Source organism: Eptatretus burgeri, chromosome 11 (genome assembly GCF_056783735.1).
Source record: "Eptatretus burgeri isolate ZD-2024b chromosome 11, Ebu_testis_v1, whole genome shotgun sequence".
NCBI classification, from domain to species: domain Eukaryota; kingdom Metazoa; phylum Chordata; class Myxini; order Myxiniformes; family Myxinidae; genus Eptatretus; species Eptatretus burgeri.
This window is the reverse complement of record NC_140971.1, coordinates 24977090-24989589: the sequence shown is the minus strand read 5'-3', so window position 1 is coordinate 24989589 and position 12500 is coordinate 24977090. Positions and strand designations below refer to the sequence as shown.

General features: G+C 40.9%; 1 protein-coding gene across 2 annotated transcripts in view; it reads right to left on the bottom strand.

Moving 5' to 3' along the window:
* CHAF1A (chromatin assembly factor 1 subunit A) overlaps positions 1-12500 on the bottom strand; it is a 109645-nt gene that overhangs the window by 85510 nt on the left and 11635 nt on the right. For both annotated transcript variants that reach the window (XM_085845593.1, XM_085845594.1), the window contains exon 4: positions 6662-6718. In XM_085845593.1, coding sequence (XP_085701719.1) covers positions 6662-6718 — 57 coding nt within the window. The remainder of the gene's footprint in view (positions 1-6661; positions 6719-12500) is intronic.

The following is a 12500-nucleotide window of genomic DNA, read 5'->3' as shown; positions in this document are numbered from 1 at the left end:
AGATGTGGCAAGCGTGTGGTACGACCAAGACCCTGCCGAGATCAGACCATCCCTCCAAAATAGATGACCAAGCAAGGAGATTGATCAGAGAGGCCACACCAACAGGCCAAAGGAAACTTTGAAAAAGCTACATGCATTTATGGCAAAGACTAGTCACTGTGACAATAATATCCCAAGCACTCCACAAGTCTGGCCTGTATAGTAGGGTGTCAAGAAAGCAGCCATTACTCAAAAAAGCCCACCTTGAATCCCATTTGAGGTATGCAAAAAAAGCTCCAGAGATTCTGAAGCCATGTGGCAAAGTTTTGAGGTCCGAAAAGCATTATGGAAATTTTTGGCCGAAATGCAAAACGTTAGGTTTTGCACAAACCCAACAGCGCATTACCCAAACAACACCATCCCTACTGTGAAGCATGGTGGTAGCAGCATCACGTTTGGGGGATGTTTCTCATCAGCAGGAACTGGGGCACTTGTCAGATAAGAAGGGAAAATGGATGGAGCAAAATACAGAAAAATCCGAGAGGAATACCTGCTGCTCTCTGCAAGAAAGCTGAAATTTGGACAGAAGTTCACCTTTCAACATGCAACGACCTGAATCGTACAGCCAAAGCTACACTGGAGTGGCTAAGGAACAAAATGATAAATGTCCTTGAGTAGCCCAGTCAGAGCCACGACCAAAATCCAATCGAAAATCTGTGGCATGACTTGAAGATTGATGTCCAAACATTCCCAATGCAACTTGACTGTGTTTGAACAGTTTTGTACAGAAGAATGGACAAATATTGCCCAATTAAGGTGTGCAAAGTTGGTGGAGACTTATCCCAACAGACTCACAGCTGAAATTGCTGCCAAAGGTGCTTCCACAAAGTATTAACTCAGGGGGGTAGACACTTATCCAACCAAGATATTCTAGTTTTGTATTTTAAATTAATTTTCTGAAATTTGTAGAATTTATTTTTCACTTGGAAGTATGTGGGTTATGATGTGTGAATAAAGGTGGGGGAAAAAAAAGTCTGATTTAATGCAATTTAATTCCAGGCTACAAGGCTACAAAAGGTGAAGATTTTGAAAAGGGGGTGTAGACTTTCTATAGGCACTGTATCTATGGTTTAAGACATTGAATTACAGAAATGAAAAAAAATCAATGTGTGATGGTTTCTGAAATAAATCGTAAAATTGTTAATTTAAAACGCACTACAGAAAGTTTCCACAACGTCGTGGATGCTTTCCTCGATAGTACGACGTTAAGTGGACGAGATGGTCCCAAAGACGTTGTGTTATAATGTGGGATGAGTTCCCAGGGCACATTTTCAATCACCCTAACATAAAACTTTAACCTCACTTAACGACAAATGAGACACAAATCTTAAACAAATCAATGAAGAACACAAATGGACAATTAAGTGAACAGTTACAGGGTTACTCATCAAAATGTATGGCCAATAATGCTTGTCAGAACGGGGAAGGTACGGGTTAGGTATGCAGCATACAGGGAGAGAGAGAACAGGCTTTCGTGTCTCGAATAATTTGTGGGCTGGGAAGGCAAATGGGCTTTCGGGCAAGTCGTGCAGTGAATCCGGCCCTGATCGGGCTTTCGGGTGAGTCGAGCGGTGATCTGGAATAGAGAAATCTCAGATCAAGCTATCCAATGGTTTTGCGTCAAATCCTGAGTAGAGAAGAAGTTACTGAAGTGCCAAGGGATTTGGCGATCAGAGCACCGGGGATCAATACGAATACTGTATTTGTACGAAGACAAATTTTGTGTTGCGAAAACCAAAAGGCTAATCGTGGCTGCAAAGCTGGGTGGATAAACATTGAGTTTTGTGTCAGGTGTTCATTTTCAGCTAATCTGGCCTTTAGTCCAGTGAGTTTATGCGATCGAGCAGTGTCCGTAAGTGAGTGAGTAAATGAGTAAACACTCCAGTCATTATTGCTTGAACCAAAAACACTATTTTCATGAAACTTGGCCACAAGCTTCATATCTGATACCAAACGAAGGTGTATTGACCGCATCTAAATCTCCACTTATTATGAGAGTTTACGGGGGGGGGGGGGGGGGGGGTTGATCCCCTAAAATAGGTATTTGCTCTCTTCTCCAAAACTACATGCAATTTTGATGAAACTTGACCACAACTTTCATCACCCATGATGTACCAAAGTTTGTTCATGGCATTAAAAAAAAGTCAGGGTCTGCAGGAATGGAGGGAAGGTGTTTGAGTTACTGCTGCTCCTAATCCAGGTGAGCTTCAAACAAGCGGTCCAATATTTATGAAGGAGTCGTGAACTGCAAAAATGTAATGTGCTATGAGCCAGTGCTGTTAATGATTGTGGTTCAATTTAAATCCTGTATCTCTATATGATAACAAACATGTTGAAAAACTATTTACATTCCTAATTTATCTGAAAGGTTGTCCACAAGGTAATTCAAATTATATGCACAAAACAGCTCATTAATATTCGTGACCCTGGAAGTACAGCAAGTGCCATGGATGTGTTGCGAGTATCAGGGAGGGATTAACACCTGCATTGTTCTGACTGACAGCTTTGCTAACTACCATAGTTGATTTAGCTTTGTCTTATACTCCAAATCGACTCATCTGTGAATGAAGGAAAGAAAAACTGGGAATTACTCAATTCGGCTTGTTATCCACATGCACTCGTCGGCCGAAAAATACGGTATTATCTATATTAATATTTCGGCACACCCCTTTCTTTGTTCCACCATCAGATTTTTGTTACTGCATGAAATGAAACAAGCTTTGACATATATAGTAATGATATTATTGTCTTCCTTAAGAGGCCCCTCAAAATTTGTTTTGATGATTTTGGTAGTTCAATCTTATTATCATCTATATTAATATTTCGGCATGCCCCTTTTTTTGTTCCACCATCAGATTTTTGTTACTGCATGAAATGAAACAAGCTTAATCTGATGATTAAGACATATAGAGTAATCTGATGGTGGAAAATCTGATGGTGGAACAAAAAAAAGGGGCGTGCCAAAATATTAATAATCGATGATATTATTGTCTTCCTTAAGAGGCCCCTCAAAATTCGTTTTGATGATTATGGTAGTTAAGCAGTTCATGTTCTCCATTTGCAAAATGGGAGGAATTATTGCACAAAAAATAAATAAAAATGTTTCCCATTTTTTAGAGGACCACCAAGAAGAGTTCGTAAAACCTTTTGTAGAGTATGTTATTATTAATCACTATACGCCATAGTAAATTGCTCATGTTATTGAGCTGTCAATAAGCTATCAATCATAGACATATAATAAACTCACTTGAGTATTCATATCTCTATTTCAATGCATAATATCAAGCGGTACCTTCATGACCTAATAAAACCGGTCTCGATGTCCGTCCGTCCGTATATCTGTTCACAATCAAACCGATCGTGATGCATTTTAAGGCTTTCCGAGAGCTTTGGAGAGATTACCTACACTCCCGCACGGTGCTGATTTTATTATTCCTACTGCACTTCATTAGAACATAGATCGTGGATGGATGCGCAGATCCCAGGAGAACAACTATAGCTGTACAGAACAATTCATATTATCGATGGATAAAAATGATATTTAATTGATATTATAATAAATTGTTTATTTCAAATACAGTGGGACCCGCTTAATAGAATCACGGTTAATAGAATCACCCGTATTATAGAATCAAAATCGTTGAGACCAATTCCATTGTATCTAAATGTACACAATTTTTCCCGTTTATTAGAATCAAAAGCCCGCTTAATAGAATCAGCTGCTGACCATCCACTTCGACAGTTCAGCGCCCACTGGCCGCACAGTTCCAACTTTTGCCACCAGGCGGGTGACGTCACGCTAAAAATAACGCTATGCCACTACAGTGATTTCGGTAGTCATTGTACAGATAGGCAGACGGCTGACAGCTGCAGTCTAAGCACTAGGCGTGTCGTCATTTCCACGATGGACAGAAAACGAAAGCGGACGGATCGTTCAAACATTGATAAAGCACAAATCCTGAGGGACTATGACGCTTTGCCCAGAATGAGCCAACGAGAAGCTGCAGACAAGTTGGAAATTAACCAGCCGATCCTATGCAAGATTCTGAAAGATCGAGAGGCCATTCTGAAAGGTCAAGTGGATTCGTCTTCTTCTCAGAAACGCAAGCGAAGCGGCAACGCACCCGATGTCGAATCAGCAATGGTCAAGTGGATTCAAACTTCTAGAGAAAAGGAAGCACCGCTTTCTGGACCTCTGATGCGGGAGAAAACGGCTCAGTTCGCGGAAAAGTTCAACAACAAGAAGTTCAGTGCGACAAACGGCTGGATTGACCGGTTCAAGAAAAGACATGGAATCGTCCACAAGAAACTTCACGGAGAGGCAGCGGCAGCTGACGTAGGAGGGAAACAACAATGGCTGGACCACGTGTTTCCGGATCTCGTAGAAGGCTTCACGGCTGATGAGATCTGGAATGCTGACGAAACCGGGTTGTATTTTCGGGCCTTACCAGACGGGACGTTCCTCTTCAAGGGAGATCAGCACTGCGGTGGGAAAAAGCCAAAGGAAAGAATCACGGTGCTTTTTTGCTGCTCGATGACTGGTGCTAAGCGTCCTCCTTTCGGTATTGGTAAAAGCAAGAATCCACGGTGTTTCAAAGGCCTCAAAACAATTCCAGTTCGCTACAGAGCCAATTCCTCCGCATGGATGACAGGTTTCCTCTTCACTGAATGGCTCGATGAGTGGAATCGCGAGCTTCGGCGTCATGACCAGAAAGCGTTGCTTCTCATCGACAACTGTCCGGCACATCCCCAATCACTTCAACTGTCGAACATTACTGTGGCATTTCTCCCGCCGAACACAACCTCTGTTCTTCAACCGTTAGATCAGGGAATTATCCGTTCATTCAAAGCTCATTACCGCCGTGCCATGCTACGAAAAGTGCTCACTGAGATTGACAACGAGGATGGAGCAATGACAGCGAGTGACTTGGCTAAAAAGATAACGATCCTCGACGCTATGCTGTTTACGGACGCAGCATGGAATGATGTGAAGACTACCGGCATAGTGAACTGCTGGCGCAAAGGAGGAATTTTCATCGGAGCGGCAAGCGAAGGCAAAAGGGTCGAGAGCAATGACGACGACGAGTTAGCCAACCCTCTTCAAATCGATCCCGACCAATGGCAGGACTTCGTCAACATGGACGCCACTCTCCAAACCACAGACGATGATGTCACAGACGAAGCCATCGTTTCGGCAGTCCAACGCGAAATAGGAATTGCTACTGACGCAGACTATGACGCCGACACTAAAGTGGAGGAAGAGGAGAAAGAGGAGATCTCTGTCCCGACCCTCAAGGAAATGATGTCTGCAGCTAAGACGATCAGGCTTGGTTTGCTATCACATGGGTTCAGTGACATGGCCTTCCTGCGCAAACTTGACAAGGAGGTCACCGCCATTGCCACAGACTCGTTAAAGCAGGCAACAATCGACAATTTTTTCATTACAGAGTAGGCTCATCGACAAACCTATGTTGTTTTGCTTTGAAAAGTACATATGTACTGTACGTGTAATTTTTTTATTTTCAGTAGTAAGTTACATTGTTTTGAGCAAGTGTGTCATATAAATCAAACTAAATGCTGAGTATTTGTCTCCGTATGTGTACTCGACATTTGATCTGCTTGATACTCCACAACTCTGGTGAACTCGGATATTAGAATCACCCGCTTATTAGAATCAAATTTGTCCGGCCCAAAGTGATTCTATTAAGCGGGTCCCACTGTATCTTCAAATTTTGTGAGTTTTTAGTTTGTTGTGAAATATTAGGTCCTCGAGTCTCCGCATAGTGGCGTACAGGCTTAAGTCGTACTTCTGTTTACTACCGTAGAAAATCACAGAACCATCCGATCGACATGCTGTTAACAGTTTCAGAATCAGCTAAAATCTACAAGATATGAATATGTACACGAAACTGATCCGGCCTTTTGGATCACTTTAAAGCAGGGTGCCCTGTAATTTTAATGCGCTCTATGGATCCTCCGGAACTCACGAATGGTACACGTTGTGTAGTCACTAAACTACGTGGTAATGTCATCGAAGTGCAGCTACTGCGGGACAGTCGAAGGGGAAAACCTGAATGATAATCAATGGATAAAAATGATATAATATATTGTTTAAAATACATTCATGCTATCTGTCATTTAGCATATGTTGCCAGTGACACCCATCCAAGACGGGCACCTTTACTAGTATACATATAAATCCATGAAACTATTTCATGTCTAAGCAAAAAGCTGATCTTTAAGAGGAAACAAGAGATATCTTCAAATGTTGTAATTAAACAGCAGCGAAGGGGAAGATCTGCGTTTCCTCTCCCCTCCCGCCAAAAACACATCACTTGTGTTTGTCTAGGATTGGAATTTGCAATCTGCGGCTCTGGAGCCACAATGTGGCTCTCCAAGGACTTGCGTGCGGCTCCCGACTCTGATCTATCGAACCACTTCTTTTTTGTTCTCGTTATAAATTTTCAGAAAATACTTCCGTTGTGAAAGGATAAAATAAAGTAAAACTCAATAACTTTGACAATGATAAGCAGGAAAATACACCCAAATGATAAGCAGTGCACAGTTCTCACTTAAAAAGCAGACCAAGGCCACTCCGGTAAGCACAATCCACAACACTTACCCTTTCTTCCCGCTTTCTTAGCATTTCCTCAGCTTTCTTCTGAGCACTTGCAGACAGCTACAAACAGAAATAAACATTATTACCTCAAGTTTGAACAAAGAAAGTCATGTGATGAACAAAAATAAGGGCATCAAAAGTTCACACGTTTACACAAATTAGTGCTACAAAGGTACCTTCACCCAGAGTAGCATCTTGCTCGTTTTAAACAAAGCTAAAAGTAAATCAAGCAAGAGCAAAAGATGTGGGGGGAACAAAAAAAAAACTGATTGCTGTTCTGGTTGTTGTATCCATTTATTCCCTTCGTAATGGGATTGCTGTTATATGGCCCTCCTGTCCGAACAAATCTCATTCCATCCCTATCACCTGTCCTTGACAGGTATACCAACTAGATTTTTTTTTTTAAAGGCACTCGCTGTGAGATCTTATGATGACTGGCTTTACAAGATTGCTCATTTTCAATAGCACCATGATACATTCCATATATAAAATTATATACAGGGACTCCTCGCTATATGCAACTCTGGTTAACGCATCTTCGCTGATACGCAATGAATAAAGTAACAAACACTTTTCACAATATGCCATGAATTTCATCCGAAGGGACAGTGTACGTGCTGCTACTGTGAGAATGGAAGGGGAAGCACATGTGCTCTCGAGGATGACAAAAGGTCATTATTCCATTGTAAAGTGAAGGGTATGAATATAATACAGCACCACTGTATTGTATTGTAAATTAACGTCCATTAAATCAGTCGGGTGTCAGTAAACTGCTTTTTCATTTTTATTCTGCACGTCGTACTGTACTTCACACTGCACCATTTTGGACGTCATAATTGAGTGGTATCAAGTAACTTTCTTCGTGAGTAATTTTTCGTTGAGTAACCAACCCCGACAGCAGCACATGGAACTCGTCACCAACAACACAGATTTATTCAGACAAGGAGGCAGACAGTCCTCCATCACCACCACAATAACCCTCCCACACATCATCAGGCCTCAATATGCAATTGCTTCTCCTATTATTGGTGCGTACAGTTCTGTACTCACTTGTTAGCTTATCTGCAATTGGAATTCCACATAAGGTATTCTTATCGTGCACAGTCCGTCCATATCCTACTTCGACTTCTCCGGCCAAACCGCTGGGCCGATCCAGCTGGAATATGGCAGCAAGGTTCCGCTCCTGATTGGTAACGGGGATTGCAAAGATCAATCCGGTCACGTGACTTGAAGTAGATCAAAATGTCGGACTCAGCAAATTCCTTCATAAATCTTCTTATCGATACCCTCCTGTCAGAATGCTACCAAATTTGAGTTACAACATTAGGCCAGGGCCCAGATAAGCTACAGGTCCAGTGGTCCTATTTTTATACCACCGCTGACGACGTCACCGAAGGCATATGTTTGTGGGTTGTCCGTCCGTCCATACGTACGTACATCTGTCCATACCAATTTTATGTTTTCTCTGCAACCGCTTATCGGATTGGCACAAATTTTAACCATAGGTGAGATAACTCATGTGGAATGTTTTAGTGATAATGACATCATAGGTCACGTGGTGTGGCAGCCATGCTGGAAAAAAGGAAAAACAATTTGGACCTCTGTATCTCCAAAACCACTCCATGAAGAAAAATGAAATTTGGCACATGTCAAGTCCTCCCCGTTGTAAACAAGTGCAATTTTTTTTTGAGGTCATCAGTGGGTTCATTACGACATCATAATTGCATACGTCGAATGCTTTATCAGATCAGTATGAAAAATTTTGAGGGTCATCTCGTGCCAAATTGTATGGGTGGGGGTAGGAGGATTGATGACGTCATGAATCACTCAGTTCGGTAGCCATTTTTTTTAAACACAAGAACCTTCAAAAATCTCTGAAACGCTGAGCAGATCGAAACAAAAAAACAAAAAAACAAAAAAAAAATTACTTTACAGGTATGATCACCTATCCAAGTGGAACAAAAAACTTCTCCACCTATGACACCATTGGTCACATGGTTTGGAAGCTATGATTTTTTGAAGAATAAACCTTTTAAAATCTTCTTCTCCAGAATGGCTTGATAGATCGAGGGAAAATTTCACCCACATGCTCCCCAAGCCTTGGGGATACCAGGGTGTTCATAAATAATTAAAAGGTCACGTGGCCTGCAGCTATTACGAAAATCTTTTTCAACGAGAACGACAATCTTCGATGTTGCGACATCGCCAGATATGCCTTCGCCCACATAACTATGCATACTTGTACCAAGTTTGATTTAAATCTCTGAAACCAGATTCAAAATATTAAATAATTCTGGCTGCTACCAGACCATGCATCCGATTAGGTTGAAATTTAAAAGTTTCACATCGATTGATGAAGCGTTTCAAGAGAAAAAAAAAATTTTTTTAATAGATTTTCATTATCATTTATCATTTTCAGCGAAGTCGATGGTGCGTTGTTGCAAATCCCCACATTTCACACCTAAAGCAAAGTTGAAAGATGGCAAAAAGTTACACCAAAAATGACCCACTATCAAATGTCAAGTTAACAATTTTTTTTTTTTTAATCTTGTTTTGACCACTGTGACACCAAGTCCCCACCCCCTGGGGCATGACCCAGGTTGCAAATCCAAAAGAAAATTGTAAATCTTATGTGTCCCTCAATGTTGATTGCATACACAAAATTTCATTTCAGAAATGTTTTAAATGTGCCCATAATTGCATTTTTCGGTATTTGACCTTTTGACCCTGCCCCAGAGTGGGGCCAAAAATGATACGGCACTTGCACCTTCATGTCATACGATCACAACCAACAAGTTTCCTGAATTTGAGCACAACTGTTTAGGAGATAGCGTGACAGACAGACGGACGGAGCGGATTACAATATCCCCCTCAGTTTATTCTACAAAAACTATGGGGATAACAAGCTGGCCTTGCTCCTCCTGCCGTCCCCTACCTATGCCCTCCCCTAGCCACCCCAGGTCTCCAGAAACCCTCATGTGCTCACCCTCCAAAGTCAAGACTGATTGCCCAGCTGAATCAATTTGCCCCCTTATTCTCCCAATTGCGGAATTGTCTCAGTCTCCTCACTTCAGTTTTTCAAATGTGCTGCCCATTACTACCTCATGTGCTCACCTACCATCTCTTTTACATAATGTATGTCATTTCTTTCCCATTATTTTTCTTTTGGGGCCATTGTTATTCGTTTTTGTGTTGTTCCTCCTGAGGTATGGCCACTCCCCACCCCCATGCCTTCCAGTATTGTATAAACCCGACACCCTTTGTTATTTAGATTTTTTTATAAGCCTAAACCCTTATATAGAAAAAAAAGAGGGTAACTAAACAAAGTGAAGTGATTAAGACTACTCAATGACTATCACAAATGGTATGATAATTATCAATAATTTGTATTATGGCTATTTCTAAAGACAAAATGAGGAACAAAGAAGTAATGGGAAATGATAAGAATCATCAGAATTTCCCCTCTGGTTGGATTTGACCAAAACCATATCAACCGCATTACAATTCCATTTTGAAAACCAGACGAGATTCAGGCCCCCCTAACAAACGGACGGCAACGTTGTCCGACGGAATGAAAACCCGTCATTCTTGTTACAAAAACAGCTAAAATTGATGAAAAAGCGGCCGAAATTGAAACCAACACAGTAATTACCGTCGCAATAGCAGATATAATGGAAACCAACACGTTTATTCTACACACAAGAACGGTCGATCCCGAAATAGAACGAAAGCGATTAATTCCGGTTACCATAACGTGGAAAACATGGTGGCTTGAAAAGTTCTTGAAGTTATGGTAAGTTATCTTTAACGTAGTCTGCCTTGAATATATCATGTCTGTTAATGAAAACCCGTTTGTGGTACGGGATATTATACAAGCAGCGATAAATGCGCCCTCTTGACTTAATGTGTGGCTGACATTTCGTGTAATTCGTGCCACCGTGCTGCAGCGATCAGTGACGATTGATCGTTTATATTTGCAAGAGGTAAAATTTGATGGTAACAATTAATTGCAAATTCCAATAAAGTAACAAAGTTAATATGAAGTAAAAACTCTAAAAAAAATCCCATCCGTTTGTTAGGGGGCCTGAGATTTAACCATGAGAAAATAAATGGAAAAAGAGCAATATCTAAAATGATCAAAGTTGTTAAACAACACCCCCAAGAACAAGGCAATCTGTGTGATGGAGTGTCCAAGTATATAATTAAATTGAAATAAAATTAAGGCTTTAAAGGCTGGAGGAACTAGAAGAGCACTCATCAACGTCACGCCGTTGCCAGAAATGCCTCCACCCACATTACGATGGCATTATTTATACTTGTACAGTACTAAGCTTGATTAAAATCCCTGAAACCAGATTCAAAACATGAAATAATTCTGGCTGCCAGACCATGCTTCCGATCAGGTTGAAATTATAAAAAAAAAAACATATGTTCCCCATGACTACGAGATCATAACTGACATTTCACATCGATTGATGAAGCGGTTCAAGAGAAATAGTTTTTTAAGATTGCCGTTCAATCCGATATGGCTGCCAGATCATGACCTATTAATTATGTGTGAACACCCTGGTATCCCCAAGGCTTGAGGAACATGTGGGTGAAGTTTCTCCTCGATCTGTGAAGCTCTGGAGAAGATTTTTAAAAGGTTTATTCTTCAATAAAATTATACATTTTTGAAGGCTTTCATGTTTAATAAATGTATGCGTCTTCTTCTTCTTCCTTCGGCTGCTCCCGTTCGGGGTCGCCACAGCGGATCATCCGTATGATCCGCATAGTGATTTGGCACATGTTTTACGCCGGATGCCCTTCCTGACGCAACCCTGGTCGCCTCTTACGACACAAGGATATGGTACACCTATTTTAACCGGGGTATACACCGGCCCAGTATACTGGTACTCACTTCGCCGACCTCGGAAGGATGACAGGCTGAGTCAACCCCCTGGTGTATTAATTCAGTGGCCGAACGGGGCTTGAACTCAGGACCTTTTGGATCCCAAGCCGCTGCCCTAACCACTGCGCCAACACCAGGTAATAAATGTATGTGTATTATATATATATATATATATATATATATATATATATATATATATATATATATATATATATATATATATATATATATATATATATATATATATAGTCATGCGCCGCTTAACGACGTTCTGGGCAACGACGGATCGCATATACGACGGATCTGCCAGCTCTGGAAAAAAAAAATGGAAAAAAAATGCAGCTGAAAAATTCCTATCGCCGAGTGATGTAGCCGACGTTGCGCTGCCAGTCGTATAAAAATAGCACATACAATTATGTACGCTGTACAGTACTTAATACTTCATAATGATAATAAACGACAGTGTGGCCCTGTTATAATGCGATCATTGATGTCAATAAAATGTCATCGCGAAAAAAGCAGGGTCGTGCTAAATCGTGATTCAAGGAAATCGGCTTTCAAACTGAACCAATGTTTGCACGTTTACCTTCCAGCAAGTAAATTACCTTTGAATTGAAGAATTCCGCAAATAAATCGTTGTTACAGTCGAAATTAAAACACAGATTTCTTTTTGGTGAAGCTTTTCATGTTGTTAAAACAATCGCACTGTTCCGAAAATATATATCACAATTGACAGGAGCTCTTTTCTTCATTTATAAATTATAACATCGATGCAATGATTACGTATTAATAAAATCCAAACGCTATTTATTCATCTTTCTATAATCGATGCGAGAGGAAATTGTAAGCTGCTGCGAACAAACCGATGGCAGTCATGAACAGCACAAAGGTAAAACTAACGTGTCTTCCGTCTCTCTTGGATGCGTGTTACAATTGCCAACAGTATTCAGT